This window comes from Pezoporus flaviventris, unplaced genomic scaffold (genome assembly GCF_033815535.1).
Source record: "Pezoporus flaviventris isolate CSIRO_AGI_PZ_B2104156 unplaced genomic scaffold, CSIRO_AGI_Pfla_v1 ptg000040l, whole genome shotgun sequence".
Lineage (NCBI taxonomy): Eukaryota > Metazoa > Chordata > Aves > Psittaciformes > Psittacidae > Pezoporus > Pezoporus flaviventris.
This window is the reverse complement of record NW_026892588.1, coordinates 5,498,520-5,520,518: the sequence shown is the minus strand read 5'-3', so window position 1 is coordinate 5,520,518 and position 21,999 is coordinate 5,498,520. Positions and strand designations below refer to the sequence as shown.

Genomic DNA, 21,999 nt, shown 5'->3' with positions numbered 1-21,999 from the left:
TTACATCAAATTTTTTCAACTGGGACACAACATTTCTCTTTGTGGGATTTGGAGAGAGATTTTAATATAGTCTTAGTCTATAAGTTCTGTAGTTGAATGAAACTAAAGAAAGATCCATAAGCCAGAGGGATGATGCCCAACAGGACTAGCTTCAGAAATTCTGGATTTATCATCTTAAACGAGTAAGTGCTCAGAAGGCATTTGGGAGTTAGAAAGCAAGAAGGAGTTTCAGCTTTGTAAATATATTAATTTGTAGAGCTTCTCAGCCAATTTCTGATGGGAAGTTTCAACACCATGGATAATGTGGTTGTGCAACTGCAGTTCTGATGACACTAAACAAATTGCTGTCTTCAGTGATGGACAGTGGCAGGATTTATGCATACTGTGTTACTTTGGTCTCCATTTATACATCATTTTGTGTCCATGGTTCTTAGGGTTAATGAATTATTATATTGTACGCAGATCTTGACATAACGGCTGTGTAGAAAGTTTTCAGCTTTATGTACAATTTAGCACTACAACTCCAATGTAATTTTTAGCTTATGCATTTATGGTCATCAGTGGAGTACTTATGTTCTGAAATTGGGCTGCTTCACATTTGCTTGAACTCCTATGGAAATGGCCATGTCAACTTCAGAGTATTCCTTCTACACTATCTTACTATTTCTGAACAACTCTGGAAAGGCAGTTTATAAACTTAAGCCAGGATTTTCATTTGAAAGATAATTTGAAGGATACTTTTGTAATTTCTTGTCATTTCTGAGAGGTTGCACCATACACTAACAATTTCTTACTGAAGCTCCATCAGTGAAATAGGGATCATTTCTGAACTGTTCTTTGGTTACAACTAGTTGATCAGAGCTAGTACTTTGGAAATGTAAAGAATGGATATAATAACTAGCAGCCAGGTGCTCAGTCTGCTCACACTACAGTAAGACTCATCAGGACACTCAGACAAAATGCGGAGGCCAGTTCAGTAGCTCAAAAAAACTTCCATTTGTTCATACAGGGTGAGATGCTGAGTGCTCATTCAGAAGTACGTCATCAAGCTAAGACTATTATTTTTCCACAGTGTGGTTTAAGCCCAGCTGGTAACTCAGCACCATGCAGCCCCCCTGGCCAACTTCCCCCCTCTGGATGGGATGGTGAGGAGAACTGAAAGAATGTAAACCCCATGGGCTGAGATAAGAACAGTCCAATACATAAAGTATAATACAAAAGTAGTACTACAATAATGATAAGGGAAATAACAGAGCAAGAGGATATAAAACTAAAAAGGGAAAGGAAAAAAACCCTCAATAAACAGCAGTGATGCATAATACAACTGCTCATCACCTGCTGACTGACATCCAGACCAACCCGAGCAGGGATCTATCCTTCTGGGCATGATATGCTGTGGTACGGAATATCCCTTTAGCTACTTTGAGTTAGGTGTCCTGCCTCTGCTTCTTCCAGTCTTCTTGTGCCCCTCCTCACTGGCTGAGCATGAGAGGCTGAAAAGTCCTTGATTACTGTAAATGCTACTTAGCAACAACTAAAACATGGGTGTATTATCAGCATTGTTCTCAGACTAAAGCCAAAACACAGCACTGCACCAGCTAATAGGAAGGAGAAAAAATTACTGTTACAGCTGAAACCAGGACACCTGATTTTATTCATACTGCTGCAATTCATATGGTATTGAACGACAATTCTTTAACTAGTCTTCCAACATAGAGCACCATTTGGTACACTGATTTGTACCAGTCTTGTTCATGTTACACACACTTTAAAAACGTTGAGACTGTATATGAAGACAATAGGACTTTAAAACCCACACCACTTCTCTAAGAAGTTGGTTTCAAGTGTTAATTTTCCCATGCCACTAAAGATTTCAGATTCCCTCTGTAGTTTGGATTTCTCTGGTATTAACACCTATTTTTTCCTGTTTGCTTAATTATGCTTTTTAGTATTGGATTTTTCTACTCCTTGGATAAAAGGTTTTCAATCACTTTTTGTAGACGGCAAAGACATTCAGCTTTTTCCTTCCTAATTTTTCAAATTAGGATTTTTCTTCCTGTATTCTTCCCACTAATTCTGAATCATATAAAAAAAAAATTAAAACAACAACAGCTATTAATGCTGCATGAAGTACTTTAGCATTAGTCTCATTTATGCAGTATACTGGCACAATTGTTGCTTTTTGGACCTATTTAACTACACACAAGTAAAAAAAAGACCAAATTAACTGGTTTTGCTACTGCTTTTCATGAAAAACTCTTTATCTAGTTGTTTGGTCTCTTTAGCACTTAACAATCCTTCCAGATCTTCATGGGATATTGGTCAGATGTGGACGGATTTCTTCTTTAATGAATAAACTAACTTTTGTCATTACTAATCTCTGAAATTACTTCCAAACACAAAAAATGTGCCAAATAAATAACTTTAGGTAAGGTATACCAGTGCAATAGGGGGTTGGATTCCATCCTGCTGCTGTACATCGTGCATCTGCTCTTTCACCATATCTGTATCCTTTATCACAGGCAAACTGTAGTTGTTCAGTTTCCTTGTAAGATGCCTTTGGAGATCGTACATATCCATGCGGAATTTTTGGCACATCACAGATAATTTCTGAAGTTGAGAAAGACAATATCCATATATTTTTGTTTGCTTTTATTTAATAAGAATAAATCCCTATGGAAATAAAATTAAGGTTTGTTTGGTTTGTTTTTTTTTTTTTCTTTTTTTCATTTAACTCCAAAAAAAAACATTTGCATTTGGAAACTGTTTGAATCTTATTTGAAAACTCTTCAGTGACCTGACTGTGGGTGCCGGGTAGAAAGTGTGGCACAGCACAGCATCAATAGCAAATTGGCTTGTGAATCAGATTTCAAGGCTTTGCTTTGGATTTTAATGGATCTCAGAATCAGTATATAAGGCAGGGGACATTCTGAACTAAGTAACTAGGCTGCTGAAATTTAGGAATTTCATTTTTTCAGATTATTTCATTTCCTTGTAATTTCCAGCAAATCTAAAGCTCTCTCATAGCCAGTTGACGATCAGTTAAATCATGGCATTAATATGAAGAAAGAATTTAACTATATTCTGCAAAAGTTACTAACAATTGTGTTTATTCCCACTTTATGCTATTCAAATTCCAATAAATGGGGGTTTCAAAGCAGCAAAATGAAGCACTGAAAGTGGGAACAAACCATACACGTATCTGACATCCTGACGTGTACTCTGCTCTTCTAAACACATGCTTCCCAATTAGATAACTTACAAATAGTTTAAGAAACTTGATGGACTGAATATTTAAGTCTTTGTTACCATTAGCTTCCTAGGATTCATTCTTAAATATTGACAATCCAATCTCACACAACTTAGAGTCTAGAGAAGAGAGCTTGAGGAGGAGGGAGGATCTTATTTACATGTGTTAATTCCTGCCTGTGGCGCGGCAGGCAGAAGTAAAGATGATGAAGTAATTGGCACCCAGTGACAAGATGAGAAGCAGTGGGCAGAAATTACAGTACAGGAAATGCTACTTAAATGTAAGAAAAAACAGTTTTACTTAACAGTGGTCAAACATTGGAATGGGTTACCCAAGAGAGGCTGTGGAGTCTCCATCCTTGGACATGTTCAAAAGCTGACTGGACATGGTCTTGAGCAACTTGCCCTAGCTAATTGCTTTGTGGGACCTTCAGGGGTCCTCCAACCTGCCGTATTCTGTGGTTCCATTAAAACTAAACATGAGTTAACCTTCTAACTTCCCAAAAGGGACTAGTCTGAAGGAAAACAAAATCCGTCATGATTTCTTTGTATTTTATATGGGTGAATGAAAACCATACTCACTTTTTAAAGTTGGTTCACATAGATTCAAATTGTTTGTGATTACTTTGGTTAAATCAACACTGAAGTGATTGACTCTTATGTAGACATACCAAAGCTATTTTCAAAGAACCTGCAGCCTGGCAAAACATACAGCTTGTAGTGAAAATGTGGAACAAACAGATGGTCCACTATGAATATATTAGCATCCAATATTCTCTAATTTCTCTTTCTTATCCTACTTCTACTGCACATATGCAGTGGAGATTGTTTACAGCCAAGCAAGGCTTAATTGCTGTAAAATAAAGTGAAAGCTTTGTAGTTTCCCATATAGTAACCAATCCTTACAAATCTGTGAGAACAAAGCCTCTTAATTACAGATAATAAATAGTGTCTTATTTACCTTGGCACTGAGGCACATCACTATTCCATTTTCCATTAGAAGAGCAAATGATTTCTTTAGATCCAACAAGCCTGTATTTTGCATTACATTCAAATTTTACAACCTGGCCAAAGGAATATTCTTGGCCAAGCTCAAATGCACCAGTTGTAATTATTCTTCCATTTTCTGGTGATTGTACAGGTAAACACTTTGCCACTGGAAAATAAAACAAAGTGAAACAAAAGTAAAAAAGCCCAGCCATTTTGAGGTCTATTCTATAAAATAATTTGTCAGACAAAGAAGTTAAAATACAGAAAACTCACTGTAATTTCCTTACACATTTTAGAAATATACACTCTTGTTAAGTATTCAGATGCTATTTGCAACACATACAGTACAAAACCCTAAGGAAAAAGACTGTCACAGGAGGAAGCTTGCAGACAGGATCTCATCGATCCTCATCTCTGCCCTTGAAGGTTAAAGACAGCACCCAATGAACTAGGTGACCTCCTAAGGTTTTATGCAATCTAAATTATCCTATGAATTCTATGGATAGTTAGGTAAGCCTTGACTGACATTTAGGGCCACTTTGTCAAAATAGGTTAATTTAACAGAACAATCATATTACCAAAACAATTATATATTATCAGGACATTATATTACCAAAGTAAATAAACACAATATCAGCCATGAACTTAGACCTCTTATCATCTCCTAATTTTGTAGCTGCAGAAAAAGGAAGAATTAACATGTCATTAGATATTTTTTATTAAGAGGGAAATGTCTACCAAATCTCATTCTTAAATGCTCACATGGATATCACTGAGCAAGTGGCTGCTTTTTGTCTACCAGAGCTTCCACCTTGTGATAGCATTTGCCATTTTATAAGTCTATGAACCTTTTCTGTGAGCTCACATTTTATCTTCTACTTTCCTCACGATTAGGACATTATACAAACTCCTCAATCATGAAAGAAAAATCTTATGAGGACTTTGAAATTGCAGTTTCTTGGTGACACGTGACAAAAAATGTTGGAAATCATTGCTCTGCACCGCGCAGACAGAGACCTGCATGCCTAAAACTGAGGAGATTCAAAATCTACTAAACTAAACGTGGAGTACCTGAGACCAAGGAAATGTGAAAACACAGACTATCCATTCTTATTTACTGAATTTCTTCCACAGTATGCTAATAGGGAGAACTTACAATAAAATCCTAATGGCTAGGATATTCGCAGAGGTGGAGGAGAAAGCTAGCTAAAAACACACATCCTTTCACATACATCCAAAATGCCTCATCTCAATTGTCTTTTGTAACCATGTTCTGCAGGCATCTACTCCATCAGGGCCTTTAGATGAGGCTGAGCTTTAAGGCAGTCTGGGGTGAAAAGAGTCTATTTTGTGAATGCTTTTCAATAAAATCTCGAGTGGTTATTGGACTAAAATGGCCGAGCAGTAATTGTAAGTTTCATTGCTGTACAACTTGAATTTAAACATATGTGAATTAATACTAGTAGAGAGATCACAGACTAGTTCTAGACAGTATCAGATAGATAAAAAGACAGCTTGCTAAAGAACTAAATGTCAAACTTCATTTACCTTCACAGTGAGGGATGTCATTGCTCCATCCATCTGCCTGACACTCACGGTAATTTCTCTGGCTGAGCATCCAGTATCTTACCGAATAAAAAGTAAACAATGCTAAAATACAGTCTCTTTATGTGACAGGAACAGCAGTGCTGCTGGTTTTGAAGCAAACGATGTAGGTTTCATATGCTCTAGCACAGATTAACCAAAACTGAGAAGTTTTTCAGCTGGCCCCTTCCTTATTTTCCTTATTTTAATTGCTTATGGCAAAAAGTAATAATAAGAAAATAATCTGGAAGTAAGAAGTAATCAGTATAATGGCTTCTTCATTACAGAGATAGCAAGCTTTGGCTACAGAACAAATAACCTAGGGATAATTTACATGATCAATGGCAAGCAGAGTAAAACTCCTGTTGTTTGTGCTCTAGTATGACTGAAAACCATGTGATAGCATCAAAATAGGACTTAATCCGAACCATACGCATCTCATGCTTTGATAACCTAGTACTATTTTAGGTTTGAGGGCAACATGGCCACAATGCTGTGGCTTCTGCCTTGTCTGAACTGTAGCTAGAGGAAGCACTGTTAGTCAGAAAGGTCGGTGAAGAACGGGCTGAAATATTGGGATTAAGGAGACTATTGATTTTGGAATTTTTTCTGTTGAATTCTGACTAGATTTCAGAAATGCAAAGACTACAAAAGCAAAGTTAAACTGCCATAGCTGGTTTACATTTCACGAATTAAAAATCCAGTCCCAGGCATCCTTAACTAAGCACTATACTATGTATTTGCCTTACTGCAGTTTTCATTGGAGAAGATGAATAAAGGAGGAACCAGTCAGGGAAGACATTAGTGAGTCTACAGAAATGTCTTCCTTCAAACATGTTTTACAATGCATTCTACTTCGAAGTAAAAAGAAAATAAAATCATTTAAGCAGGACTGATGAGTTGTGGTTCTAAATATGAGACTAATGTCTTTGCTAACATAACTGCATCAAGACTGCCTACTGAAAGCACTGCTTCCAGCACACAAAACTGCATTTCCGTCTGAACTGGCTGGTGCCAACATGAGGCAGCCTTACAGAGAGATCACTATTTTTGTTTTCTGCTCAGCCAGCCATGATTTCAAGTTAGCTACAGCCTTAGATACTTTAGACACTTTGGGTGACAGCTTCAGGTGCATGAGGTCAGTTACTCCAATAGCACCAGACATGAGAATGAGTTTTATTTAGCATCACCGTAATTGCAGAAATTTAAACAATAATCAAGCATTAATATTAAGTTGCAGCTGCATTACAGACAACAATTCTATAACTGAGACTATAATTAACATCTTCTATTAACTCTCATATATTAAGTTAAATAAATATTACCCATCATTACATCTGTACTCCACTCTGGCACCAAATACGAATTCACTTCCACTGGTAAGTTCAAAGGAACCAAACTCAGTATCTCCAGGATGTCCACAGGGTTTATCTGGTAAAAAAACCAAACCAAACCAAAACCAACAACAATGACAACAAGCAAACAGAAGCAGCAGAAGAAAAAGAAATTACTTACACCATATGTAGGAATGTGAAAGTGTGAAATACAGCACTTTCCTAGTAATTACTATTGAGTACGAGCCTTTCAAACATCAAGAAAGAGGTGTTTGCATAGATTCTAACCCTGCTCCAGTGTGATTCAGAGAAAACCGACAACCTCATGATCAGTGTCGCTGTCTAGTGTGGTTTATCTTGAAAGGGGAACACGATCACTTAATCTGTGGCACACCATCCCTTTTCTCCTTCAACCTGCACCTTGCCAGTGTCACCATCTGTTCACTTGGTGGCGGTATTTACTAAGAAGTATTACTAAAAGCAACCCCAAATTTAGTATAATTTGAAAGATCCTTGTTGAATGGCTGGTATACAACTACATATAAAACTGAGAAGATCTAAAGGAAACTAAGTAAGAACTTCATGAATTTATTTTTACTCATGATTTGTATCTGTCTCCATTTGAATGAAACCGGGGACTTAAATTTATATTATCAACTCAAACACTATATTCTACTAGTACACATTTTGTATGTCAGGTATGCAAGGAAAAAAACCTCATGAGTCTAAAACTTCTTTGTGTGTAAAACTAACATTACAGAAAAGAAGTATCTGCTGACTAACAATAATAAACTTTTCTTCACTAGTGAATTCTGTATGAGGGTGTGAGATACTTTTAAACTTTTCACATAGTATATTAGAGGTAATAAATAACAGCTATCTTACTAATGATGAATTTTTTCTTCACAGATTAAAAGAAAAGGAAGGGAAAAATAATTTTAAATTCAAGAAATTATATCTTTCATGGAACTACTTGAATGAACTGGAAAGAAGGCAATGCTGGCTCTTGACTTGCATTCAGAAGCTAGGTGAGTGCTTTATTCTGCTTAGACTGTAAATTTCATCTGCATTAGACCTTTTCAGAAATTTTGGAAGCAAGCTCCTAATAACTTCATAACCCAACCTAATAGCAACATAAATCAGTAAAGAAAGAAAATTATAATCTTTTGATCTGAAGAAAAGAAATTTCCAAAAATGTTTCCTTATGCATACATATTTTTCCAGACGATATTTTAAAGGATGCTGAAATAAGTTAGTTACAGCCAAGGATACAATGGCAATTTCATATTGACAACACTGGCAAGGAATGTGAAATGTCAAGTCAAATGGTTGCGTGTATTTTGCATAAATACTGACTTCTGCATTCTGTCGCTGGTGGGAGTTGCTTCCATTCTCCATCACCACACTCAAATACAATTCGTCCAAGTTTTATATATCCAGGCCGACATCTGTATGTTACTTTAGTGCCATGTGGATAGGGAGGCTTGTCCCACCTTTCAGTAGGCACTTCTTTAATCCTCCTAGGTGGGGGTTCATTGCAAGCTAAAAATTGTAAACAGAAAACATTGGTGACTGAAGCACATACTACAAACACTAAAATAATTTTACAATAGAAAATGTAGCAAGAAATCCTGGGGACATTTGTGATCAAATGAGCATGTTTTCTACTTATTCTCACAAAAGAAGAAACTGCCAAGAATCCATATATTGTAGGAATATGAAGACACATTTAGAAGGACATAAAAATAGTCAAGCAAGTACCAAGAAACCACACGGGAAAGTCTTAATTCATAAAATAGATTTTAGTGACAAAGACTGAGATGAGATTACTACCCTGGTTATAACCACAGACACCCTTTACGCTTCCATCTGCAGGAGTCCCTGTGCCTGTCCTTCTATTGCTACAGGGAACAATTCTATGCACTCTGTAGATTCCTTTCAAGTTTCTATTTTCTTCTGCAGCCATCACCATCCTTACTGACATTAACTCCATGTGTCATTTGATCAAGGTCTGCCAAAGCCCCCCTCAGTTTTAGATGCCTTCGTTTTCTTTCTAAGCTGAGACCACCTGATATTCTGAAACTTATTTCCTCCTGTCCATGAGTTACTTAATGCACAATGCGATTAATTCTGGGTATTCACTTTGACCTTCGTTAGCTTCAAAACATTTTGACTCAGTTTGGGAGGGGGATGTTGTTGTCCGATATTTCTCATTAGTCCAGTACTATACAGTCCTTCCCCAAAAGCACTTTCCTGGGACTTCTTCAGTGTCCATGAAATGTACAGCCAAGTCCATATGAGTTACAAGAAATAAGCTTGAATTAATTTTATTAAGAAGTACCTCAACAGCTTGAGGATGAGAAAAAACAAACTAAGGGGGAAAGAAATAAATGTTGGGAAGCCGTTAATGAAAGACTAAATGATCTTTAGTAAGAAACATTATTTTATTGTTTTATTTATAATAGTTAACCTAATTTCAGCGACTAATTCTCTGTGCTCGAGTGACTGAAATGCACTTATTTTACAGACTGAAGCTTTACCCAGAATAATAGAGTCTTGACAGTCTAGCGAATCAGATATAGTGAAGTTTGGTTTACATCTGAACATGAAAGATGAGAATTCATCAAGAATAAATGAAAGAATCTCTGAGAAATGCAGCCCTGGAAAAGAAATGAAACCACTATATAGAAAAAAAATAATCGACCAGGGAAGGATATTTCTTAGTGAGTAAATTCATCGCACAGTAGAAAGCTGGCACAGAAGTCCTCTCACCAGTTTTGTTGTAAAGCCAGAGTTTTAGAGAGCAGCAATACTCTCACTGAAGCTTTCCTATGGATTGTTTGGATGCTGCCTCAAAGTGGGACTACAGAAAAAATATTTAGGATCTTTGCTCATGCAAGGGATGTGGAGTTATGGCCTGCTGATCTAAACTGTGGAAATCACAACCAGATTAAGGAGCTGTGATTTCTAATACAATGTGAGCAGATTAAAGAGTTATTCTTCCGCATTGAAGTGTGGATGTGGATTTTACTTAAGTTGTGCAAAGACATCCCCTTGAACACTCACTGTTGTTATTTCAGTCAGCAAAATACCTACCACATTAGAGGCACATTTTTAGAAAATTGTTTAAAGATCAAGAAAAAAAGCTGCAGAATTTTAAGTGTTCTGCAGTTACGGCCTTTTGGAAAAATATAAAGAGTGCTAATTGTGAGATCCAATAACTTTATTTTGGCTGTCTTAAGTAGCCATAAGAAACAGACAAGCTTTGATGATACTGTTGAGGTGTTAACAGAAGAGTATGCTCTCACATTCAGGTTCTTTCCAACTACTTTAATAACTACTCTCCCTCCCAAGAATTACATCTAAGTAAAAATTATAGGTCCTGTTCACTAGAGGGTACTGCTATACTGTCGAAAAAGGCAGGAAGGAGTTCTGCCTTAGCAGGGTTAAGACTCGCTCACCTTCTAATGAGTGAACTGAACAGGACTACTACTCTAGCTAGTTCTGCCTTTCAAATGTGTCAAAAATAGTTTACTTAAAAAAAAAAAAAAGCACACAGTTTTTTCACAGTAATAGTGAGAAAGGAAGTTTTCCAATTCTACGTATTTTTCACCAGAACTCTCTTTACAATTTGTGCTTTCAGTTTGCAAGGTGAGAAAGCACGCTCTTATGTGATTTAAAAATGAAGCTGTTTAGTACAAGGAGAGCTTCTCTGCTCTATTCTTCACTTCTGAGTTTTATCATATTTTTATTATCTGTTGTGCAGAATGGTGCCTTCCAACTCCTTTTTCACATAGGAAGAAAAAAAAGGTGTGAAAATTAATTGCCTTAGTCTCTTCATCATTACTCAGACATGCTTCTTTCTGAGTTTAATTTCAACTCTCAGATTGTTCCTTACCACCCCTGCCCTGGTGTCAAACCATATCAAACCATGTTACCATCAGGTGTTACAGTGTGTACATACATTTCTGACTACAGCTAATTACTCTTTTTTTAAAGCAGTTTCTAAGTAGCTTGAAAAGGAAAAATCTGCTGATGAGATGTACTTCTAAACTGTATTAATTACATCACACACTTTGCCATGTGCACTCACCAAAACTGGAAGGGTTGTATTTTTATATTAGAAATCTTGCACCAAACGCATACCTTCAAATCCTTTAGTGAGAGACCAGGAGAGCTGGAATTAATCAATTACTATTAATATGTGACTTGAAGCCAGTGAGAAATAGCTATAGCTCAAGCTGCTTTCTTGCTGTCATTGTGCTGGTAGCAACTTCCATAACGTCATGCACAAACTATGAATTCAGGTAGAAGTATTTTTCAACTCTTATGCAAAAACCCAGCTCTTGAACAACTCACGTAGACATTCAACATAACGCTTAAACTAAGAACCCTGGTAATACTTGTCTTGGATAAATCAAATATTGCTACATTCACATTCCTTTGCAATCTCCCTGATCTAAAGGAAGCACTGTGAAAAGGAAGTGCAAATTCAGGCAAACTTTCATTTCAAATTTCAGGACTTTACTGGACATTTTTCCAAAGAAATTAGACTTTGTTAGTTGCTTTGGAACAGTATTTATTATAAGCATACATAAAAAACATGATACATTTCAGTAATGTCCTGATTTTTCAGTTTTTCAAAGTAAAATCAATCAGATTGCTTTGATTAATAAGGTCTTCATCAACCTCACCTAAAATTAAAAACAACCTGAACCAAGCAAAGACACAGTAGCTCAAAACTAGCTCAAAACCAGCTCAAAACCACAAAACATCCTTCCCCCAACAGGATATGTGCAGAAACCCAGATAGAAGGCAAAGAAAAAAAGAATAATTTCTAAACATACATTAAACAATATAAGCACAGCATCAAGAAAAAATAAATTGAACAGAGAAACAGAAAATACCAGAGGCCTCTGAAAAGGATCCCAGAATACTTGCTAACTCTTTAAACACAAATGAAAGCATACCTGTATACATTTATCTATCTCATTTAATGGATTCAAACTAGTCTGTCAGTCAACAGATATTTTGTAAGCTTTTCAGTCAATTTTGCAATTATTCCTCTTTCTGAGATGATTTTACAGATTCTTCTAGGCAGAAAGAAATGCTTTTTTATTGAATATTTTCTATTTTGATCTACCAGCTCTTTACAGGGTTTAGATGTTAAAATTAAGGAGCATAATTAATAATAAATGAGTTGTCTTCCTCTAGTTTATAAGGATTGCAACCATTAAAAAGTTGTGCAACAAATTACTAACAACAGTAGTTATCAAAATAAAAAATAGGTGAAATAACGCCTATCACAGGATACGAAGTACTAAAGGTGCTAAATACTGCCAGAAAATATCTCAATTATTGTAGTCAGCAGTTCATTAAATAGCTACAATGCAGACATTTTATTTACATATTTAGTTACCATCTTCATGTACACTTTAAGAAAGGGTTGAGTTTTATTCTGCCACATTAAAGCTTACCTCTTTCTGCAGTACAATATATCCAGCATAAGACCAGAGCTGTGTAGCCCAGGAACGACATCCTAGAGAGTCAGAAACTCAAACAGTTTTAGTATCTTAGCCTACTTGTTTTAATTACTTTGTGTTATTTCCAATCATTTTCCTCACTAACTGTTCCAGGGACTGACCTTGCAGAGCATTTATACTCCGGTTTCAGCAGTCACTTCCCCTAATCCTCTTGCAACATACAAATGTTTCTTTTTTTTTTTTTCCCCCTCCTTCTCCAAACTTTGCAAATGAATAAATAAACAAATGCTTAAAGCGCAGTTTTGGGTGACACAGTCCTTCCCTCTGCTCTGCTTGGTTTGACATCTTTCCTCATTTTTTTTTCCAGATTAATCCATTCCATCCTCAGATGAGCTCATTTCTCTTGGTATCCCAAAGAAGCTGCACAAATAAAATATTTTGTGATTCCTCATCTTACATGCTTAGTTGAAAACCCGAAACTCACGTTACATGTGTGTAAAAATTAACTTTATTATATGCGTATCATTCAAGATCTATGTTGAAAGCACTTGAAATAAAAAGCAGGCAGCAAAAATCCACAGTGACTTACTAACCCCTGCTTCTTGTGTAAGAGCGATGGAAATGTACTCGATCAAACACTTGATAAAATAAACTTAGGTGATGTTGAAGCACTTGTTTCAGTATCACATGAGAAATTATGAGATGGAGAAGATGTGAATGAATTGCAAGATGGGTAATGAAATATCCAAAGAAAAGTAATAAAGGTTGTGGTAAAAGAAGAACAGTATGGCAATCTGTGTTAACAGAGGAACTCCTCAAGGATTCAGGTAAGCAACAGTTTTATTAATATTTTCATAAAATGTCTTGGCTTTATAAGAAGTGCACTCCAGTGGAAAAGTGGATCATATGAAGATAATTATTTGATACTGAGAATCAGGAAAAAACAATTTAAGAGTGCAAAGTGCTCTTGGGATATGGACATAAAACAGCTGCACACCAGATACCCCATAGTAATGATGTCTTACTAGCGTGGAGCACAGACTGATGACCACATAACATACCCTTAAAATCACCAGCTTAATCTACTGATAAAAGATAAAAACCAGTGTGTTTAGACAACAGAACTCAAATCAAACCTGAATTCCAAAGCAGTTAAAACTTTATTCTCAAAATGCAGCTAGAATCATTTTAAATGGCCTCAGCGAAAACTGGCATTCAGCTGTTTCATCTACAAAAACTCTTCTAGACAGCATAAAATCTCTTCCTTTCCCTTCTTTTTCTTGCTGAGTGACTCCTATGTGGAGAATGAACTCCATGGCCTGTGACGATTGGTCTGCATGAAATTGCACTTACTGTGCATAACTGGTCAGTAAAAAGATACCTCTTTGCACCTGCCTGAGTTTTAACAAAGCTCCACACAGAACTTCACTGCCCAAACCTTCAATTCCTTTTGCTCTGCGGTAGAGAACCGTGTGCTGCTGCAGACAGAAGTGCTCTCACTGCATCAGCAATCCCACTTGTCTTCTCTGCACCAGTCTTACTGAACTACCATACATGCATGCTTTTACCTGCTTCTGTACCAGTGCATTGCTGGAGGCAAAAGAGAGTTTTCTTGCAGCGGTGAGGAACTTAGGATGGTCCAACTTTGTCACAGCAGCAGTACTACCTGCTTTTCACACTGCTGCTTTTCAATTCGTCAACCACTGTGGGAAGCTTGGAAAGCAGGGAAAACACTGAGGCGGAAGGCTGGGAGGCACTCGGATTCCAACCCAGAGACAGTGACTCAAACCAATTAGCTGTAAAACTCCATGCTGCAGGCATGGGTTTCAAAATTTCTCCAACTTCAAGTGTTGCATCTTCTGATATCAAAGTGGTTCCAAAAATGCTTTTGGGTTATTAAACCACTTGCCAAATCATTATGGGCCTGAAACACAGTCAAAGATACCTTCCGCTACAGCTGAACCAAAACTGGAACCGAATTGGAAATGTACCATAAATTTCCTGACTGCTCTCTATGACTACGGCAGTGTTGAAACTACAACATCAGCATACAACTGCAGATAGATATAAACTTCCTATGAATAAATTCAAGCTGAAAATTACAAGACTTGCCTAACCTAGTGAGGTTTTGAAGTAATCTTTGCACAGGTGTAATGTAGGCCTATGCAAAGAAACCATCTTCAATCATAAAGCAAGGGACTGGACTCAGTCTTTTCCAATCTTGTATTTGTGATCTTAAAGTCATTGATTAAACCTACCCTAACTAAATGGAAATAAAGTCAGGAACTTAATGAATCACAGCATCATAGAATCATCACCAGACATTTCTAAACGACCTTTCTTCACGAGTGCCCCAAAGTTCTAACCATGCACACAAAAAACTATGCACCCGACAACCTGCTAAAGCATCCCCTAGGGAGAGAGCAGCACAAGCTCACAACCCACCAGCTGTGGGTCCCTACCTATTACACCCTGCACTGTCACAGCTGGGTGCTGGCAGAGTCACACAGGGAGAATGCCCTGCTCTGCCTGGCCCAGCCAGAGGTTTTGATGCCAGTAGGTGAACATGCAACAGTGTCCAACGCAACTCCTCTGGTTTTGACTGCCTGTTCTGTTCTCACTGTTCTCCCTGCTATTACAAAGTTTCATTTGTCCCTTACATTTCTTTCCAATCTGGCACCTTCCTTGCTTCAAACTCTGTAATGCTGTGGTTACTGTTTAATCTGGCTGATGGTTGTCATCCCCTTCAATACGATCAGCAGTAGCACACGCACTCTCAGACAGTTTTGGATGCTTAAAATCACACTCCTACCTTAACAGCTGTTGCTGTCCAGGCCCTTTTACCAAGGATGGGCCATGTGAGCACCACTGCAAACAGAAAGCAATATTAGGAATTCTTCGAATATTCCTTCAGCTTCTTCCAACACAAATTAGATAACAGCATGCATTCAGGCATGTTCGGGGTTTTGCAGCAATGACAGGAGACATATCGTGTCCAATTCTAAAAGTATTTTGTACCGCACTTCTTATAACTCTCCTGTTTAAACAAAACCTCATTCTCCCACCTTTGTGCTCTGTACTCAAAAGCAAAGTTAAAATTACTTGAAAAGGTGTTCTTTTCAAAAAAAAAAAAATGCTCTCCTATATAAAAGCAGCTGTCAGTATATCTAGTTTTAAATGAAGTCCTCCTACTCACAGCCAAGTGGAGATATACTGAAAGGCAATTCAGAAGTTATCACCATTTCCTACCAGCTTGTTCTCCTCTGCTGCAGTGTTGCTATACCTCTTCTTCCTACAGTTTCTTTCCACGTCACCACTGGTCCGAGGACTGTGGTGCACCATGACCTTGGGTAGCCCAGAAGTGGATGCTGTTCCTTTTTGGATCTATGCTACGATGGTTTAGCATATAAGAACAAAGATCAGGTCATATCGTATGCCCTGTGTCTGAAAGAGCCTTATAAGGATCATGCTTGCACTATAGAGTCATGCTCATGAGGCCATGGAAAACATGCCCTCTCCCTACCAAGATTTCAGTTTCATTAGATACAATACAAAAAAAAGCCCCCAAAATAACAAAAACCACCTCCATTTATGTCTTTATTTATTTATTTTTAATCCATTCAGAGAAATCATGAAATTGGAAATTCCTCACGTTTCTCCTTCTGCCTTAGCTTTGTAGCTTACAAGTGACCTTAAACCTCTGTTCTCACTTTGGGCTATTTCAGTCTGTTACTGTTTCTGAATCACTATCAAACCTTTCATGTCAGTGGAACAGTCTGCTGCTGCACAGCCATTTAAAAAATAGGCACCAAGTGGACAGATAAGAGGACTCTAAGGATATTTTTTCCCCTGAAGTTTAAGTAATTCCAAACATTGCAGCGCTGTACTCTGGAAGGTTTATCAGACAGTGAAATGAAGGGACATAAAATGAAAATGCAAAATACGCAATAAAAAGTAAATAGGAGCATTAAAGACTTAAAGGTGTGTAAGAAGAGGAAGATTTGTTTAGAAATAAATGCTTCTTTTGAAAATAAAAATATGCATAGCCTTCTGGAGCTTGTGCTGCTGCTTGGAGAATATCGTGATTAACAAGTTTGTAAGAGTTTCATTATATATTAGTAGTATTCCTCCAGCAGCTGTGCTTTCTTAAAGGACAATTAAGATTATCATCAATTCTTCCTGTTACTAGTCCAGCAGACAACCTCAGAAAGAGGTGACATAAGGGTTTCTTTCTGCAGAAACACTGCAGGAACTTACTGGACAATGTAATTATTATTTATACTACAGTAGTACGCAGGTGCCACCCCCCAGACTGTACTGTAGGATTCAGAATGAACCAAAAATGGGACTCATCCCTAACAGCCAAGAATCTAGTAAGCTGCAACAAATGTAAACTAACAAATAAAGAGACAAACACGATACGCTCACGTTGACCTAACTCACTAGCAAGTTCTTTTTGAGAAAAGGATGTGAAAGAGTGGCATTACAGTGGCAATTCCTTTGCAGCGTGGGAGAAGTAAGAAAATGATGATGCTTTCAAATCATAATGTGTGGGAACATAGAGATTAGGGAAAGATGCAAGACAGAAATAATCATGTCAATAGGAAATGACACAGAAGAATAAGGCAAAGTCCAGGCAATCCTTGGAACTGAAATGAGTAGTCGATCTTTGATCTAGCAGATAGGGTGTTATGGTCACAAAAATGAGGAAAATACAAAAGGCTGCCCTTATTCAAGCAGGAACTGACACACAAAATGATGGGTCTAAGAAATGTACATTAGATTATATGAAATAAATGTGCAAGAACTAGATGTTGTAGATGCAGCGATTTTAAATTACAATCTCAAAGTACTGTGAGCCCTATACATGTTGTACTGTTCAGTTCAGCAACATCCCTTTGCTCTCTATCAACCTCAAGAAGCACAAGTATTGTGCAAATGTTAAATGTAAAGCTATATGATTTAAAGCTAATTTTGCTCTCTTGCAACTCAATAGGAACACACTTAGGCATCCTGGTGTGAGCTATATCCATTACTAAGTATTATCAGTATACAGTGGTGATATATATGCTTTTTAGACATACATTTTAAAAAGTCAAAATTGCAGTCAATGAGTTTAAATGCTTAAGTCCATTAAGGTAGCCTCTAGATAACCATTTCATACTGGTGCAGTTTATAGTCATATAATCCACATCACTAAATAACAGTTCTGTATCATGGTAGGCAAAGAGGAAGAGTCCTCAAAATATATTTTGTATTGATCCTTGACATCCCTTCCAGCATGGTATTCTATGATTCTATAACCTCTGACCAGTTTTTGCTACTGGTTTCATTTAGTCTCTCAGATACATTCAGATTGCAGAATGCTGTGACTCTCAGTCCAGCACACCTAACTTTAGTCCTATAAGACATTTATGTCCTAGAGTTTGGATGCGAGATTGCTTTTGGAGTTGATGGTCTGAAAGCCAGGCAAAGAAAAAAAAAAAAAAAAGAAAAGAAGAAGAAGAAAAAAAACCCACTAATAGATTTCTTAAAAAATAAACACTGTTGTTTTCTAATTGAGGACTATACCTTTTTCAATGTTGAGAATCTATTTTCTGAGGGAAACAATATCTATCATCATGGACTCCTCATTTCAGAGTTTCCTCTAGACACATTTTAACAGATGTCTTTTTGCAGACTCCAGCTTTTCAGATTCTTTTGGAAGTGAAACTGAAGCTAATGTGAATCAAATATTGTTTAAGTACAGTTTACTGTTCTAAAGCCCAAATCATTTTATTAACTGTGAATACGGAGTCCCTCAATATCCTACTCGGCTGGCAAATGCTAACACTAAAGAATGTCCCAGTGAATGTTGATAATTAAACTTTTTAATAATAAAGACAACCTTTTTTGGGAAAGTATAAAAAACTAACACAATAATCTGATTTACTTTATTACATTAGAATGCATAATTCAGATTTAGATAGACGGGCAGAACCTATGACCATAGAATTAGCTAGGTTGGAAAAGATTGTTAAGAGCATCAGGTCCCCCAGGACTGCCAAGTCCACCATTAAATCATGTTACTAAGGGCCTCATCTGTACAGTTCTTGAACACTACAGGAATGGGGACTCCAGCACTGCCCTGGGCAGCCTGTTCCAATGCCCGACAACCCTTTTGGTGAAGAAACTTTTCCTAATATCCAATCTAAAGTTCCCCTGGCACACCTTGAGGCCGTTACCTCTTTGTCCTATCACTTGTTACTTAGGAGAAGAGACCAGCCACCCCCTCAGCTGGTTGTAAAGTCTTGAATTAAGAACAGCATTAATAATCTATGTACACCACCATACACACTGCAACTATGCAGAAAGTCCAGAATCCATCTGCATTGTGCCGGACTGTTCTACCTATACATCACCAAAACCAAGTAATCTAAAAAGGAAACCTAAATATTTTCTTTTTCTTTCTGTAACTCAATATGATCCAAGCTTTATATCCAGTAATTAGCAGCAAACTCAGTAACACAGATAGTAAAAACACAGCTAGTTTTATACTTCAAGGAGTTTGTATTACTTAGGAGCGTAAAATTAAGCCTTTGTACAAATTGCATTACTACAGTCTCAGTTACAAGTTTGCTTTTCATTAGCTCTGCTCAACTATTCACCAGGTTGCTAGTTTGCATGTCAACTATTACTATTCTGAAATGCATTTCCATGGTAGAAAAAGCTCAAGTACGAAAACAAATGTTAAATTGCTCAGTGAATACGGAAAAGTTAATGAGGCTGTTGTTAGAAGGTACAACAGAAACACCATTAATTTCCCAACTGACCTACGGTTCATAGGCTTCAGAAAAGGACTATGGTTAGCCTAACCACTTTACTTTTATAACAAACCATTATAATATACAGGCTCCATCCCCCCTCAAGTTTGGCAAGATGAAAAGATATCCAGGTAGAGAGAGGAAACAATGTTTTCTTAGAAGAAATGGCCTGCTCAGCAGAAGAAGCAGCTGAGAGAAAAAAAACATAATACGGCTGAACATAAATATTCTAAAGAAGAAAAATCCTGGATTTTTATTTTTCCTTTCTTTTTAATTAGGCTTTTAGAGAGCTCTGACCTCAGAACACAGCATGGCAAAACTGGCAAGAATGTGACAGTAGGGTAATGCACTATTTTATCTATTTCCCATATCAGCCAAAGCAAAGAGTGAGCTACCTTTGAACTCTTGCTACATATGTGCATCTGTTTTCCTTCATCTAACAACCCTTTCTGAGAAGCGCATTGTAAATGCTGAATGCACCAAGCTGTGAAAAAGGGTAAGCATCATACCCCAGTGATCCCAGCACTTCACAGGACCTGGGATACAATACTGCAACTTGCTTAAGAAACAGCAATGAGAACCTATGCTTAAGAACTCTGTGCTAAAGAAGCAAGGAAAGATGCACTGTAACAACAGCAGAGATAATCCGTGTCCTGAATTGGACTACCTGTTGGTTATTTTGAGAAGTCTTTCCATCATAGCATGAAGCTCAGAGCTGGATTCTCAGCAGGGCACATTATTATATGATACACTCAAGCTGCTACTGTATGTGCCATATCAGCTTATAACCAGCTTACTTTCTACACAGAAATCCAACTAAATGTAAACCAGAAAGTTCACTCTTCAATATACAGTATGAATGCACGCACCTAATTACATATGTGGTATTTAAACCACATTTAGGAAATAACTTCTTATTTATCACTTAGCCCCTGGTCCACCAGAATCTAAATTTGATTCTAAACGAACTGTACCAGTGTTAAGCCTGTGCCTGACTTAATTTAGGAAAGGAATGCTACAACTGAATGGTTTAAGATGAAGACCTCATCTAGGGAGGCAAATGAAAGGCTGCCAAAATGTACTAATATTTAGGTTTACCAAAACTGGGGCATTAGATGCTAAGTGTGACAGTTAGTGTATGGTACAGTGGGCCTTTAAGAGCAAATCCAAACCACATTATTCACTATTTCAAGTTGGCGACAGTGGATTCCAGCAAACCATCAATCAGTAATACGTCCTTCATCAGTCACACAAGAAACTCAAATACTTCCTAGAGCGCCTCCTACTTTGCGGCATTGCCTACACATTTCAAGCACTGTAACAAGTCAAGTCCCCTGCATGTTTACAGGACACGTGTCACCACTCCCGATATGTGCAGCAAACTCCTAGGTAATGGAAACTGGAAACTGACCTATGACTTACCACGTTTGTACTTGTGACTTCTGAAGAGCTGGCACAAAACAGGGTCAGGCATATGTCACTAACGAGGTACGCCTGACTGATGACCTACCACCAGTACAATGTGTGTTGCACAGAGGCCACCTATAGCCCCTCGAGGTAAAACACCTCGCTTGTCAAACGCTGGAGCCTACATAAGAGTACTTCTGAGGACGTCGGGGGCGATACAAGAGGAGGCTGCTGGCTGCGGGAGGTAGCTTGTGGGGGAACCCCATGAGCGCCCACAGAAGAAAGGCTGGAGCCTGCAGAGCGCCTGCCCTGCCACGGTGAGCCGGGGAACCCGCGGTCTGCCGACACCCTGCAAAGCCGCCTCGACGGGACCCGCACCCAGCTGGCGAGGCTGGGCAGGACCCGCGGTGTCCTCCGGCCGCTCCCGGCACGTACCCGCGGCCGCCCCCAGCCTCACACCCGCCCCGACCAGCAAGGAGCCCCCCTACGCTGCTGCGCTCGTGAGGGGCTTCCATTGGCCGGCAGGCAGAGGTTCCCGCGCCGTCACTGGAGTATGCAAATGCCCGCCCACCCCATTGGCTCCCCCGCCCGCGGCGGCGCCAAACAACATTTGCATGGCTGCGGACAGCTCTTTTGTTGTCAACCGCGGCGGGCGGTGCGCGCGCGCTCGGGGCGGTGGGCGGGCGCGCGCGCGCGCCGCCGAGGCCGCCGCCCGCCGGCACCTGCTTTCCCTCGAGGCGGGTCGCGCGGGGCTCACCTCCCGTCCCCCCCGCCACGCGTAACTTTGAACGCGGGGGGACCGTTAAGCGCGAGCTGGCCCCGCAAGTCCCCTCAGACGCCGGCAGCTCCCCCCGGCTTCCCCTTCATCCCGCCCCGCTCCGGCGGGAGGCGGTGGGGCTGAGCGCCCCTCCTCCGGGCAGGATGGTGGACCTGGACAGCGAGGTGCCCCCGCTCCCGCCCCGGTACCGCTTTCGGGACTTGCTGCTGGGCGACCAGGGCTGGCAGAGCGACGATAGGTGAGTGTGTGCGCCGTCCGGCCGCGGGGGTAAGCCCGGGGGTGCCCGTCTGAGAGGGGTGGCTCGGCGGAGCGCGGCCCTGCTGCCGGTGGGTCAGCGCCCTGGGACGGCACGCACCGCCCGGCGGAGGCCA

The 21,999-nt window shown here is 39.0% G+C and overlaps 3 protein-coding genes across 11 annotated transcripts in view; 2 read left to right on the top strand and 1 right to left on the bottom strand.

Moving 5' to 3' along the window:
• The window catches only part of CFH (complement factor H), a 30,293-nt gene extending 17,499 nt beyond the window's left edge, over positions 1-12,794 (bottom strand). For 2 of the 3 annotated variants that reach the window (XM_061465539.1, XM_061465540.1), the window contains exons 1-6: positions 12,635-12,794; positions 8,514-8,699; positions 7,149-7,254; positions 5,788-5,864; positions 4,211-4,405; positions 2,440-2,610 (exon numbers count right to left, since the gene is read on the bottom strand). In XM_061465539.1, the coding sequence (XP_061321523.1) occupies positions 2,440-2,610; positions 4,211-4,405; positions 5,788-5,864; positions 7,149-7,254; positions 8,514-8,699; positions 12,635-12,695 (796 nt within the window). In that variant the 5' untranslated portion in view covers positions 12,696-12,794. The remainder of the gene's footprint in view (positions 1-2,439; positions 2,611-4,210; positions 4,406-5,787; positions 5,865-7,148; positions 7,255-8,513; positions 8,700-12,634) is intronic. The other variant, XM_061465541.1, reaches the window with a different exon arrangement.
• Positions 1-21,999, top strand: part of F13B (coagulation factor XIII B chain) — a 323,209-nt gene that overhangs the window by 47,146 nt on the left and 254,064 nt on the right. The gene's annotated exons all lie outside the window — the stretch shown is intronic.
• Positions 21,705-21,999, top strand: part of KCNT2 (potassium sodium-activated channel subfamily T member 2) — a 134,855-nt gene continuing 134,560 nt past the window's right edge. For all 7 annotated transcript variants that reach the window (XM_061465548.1, XM_061465547.1, XM_061465545.1 and 4 more), the window contains exon 1: positions 21,705-21,866. In XM_061465548.1, the coding sequence (XP_061321532.1) occupies positions 21,772-21,866 (95 nt within the window). In that variant the 5' untranslated portion in view covers positions 21,705-21,771. The remainder of the gene's footprint in view (positions 21,867-21,999) is intronic.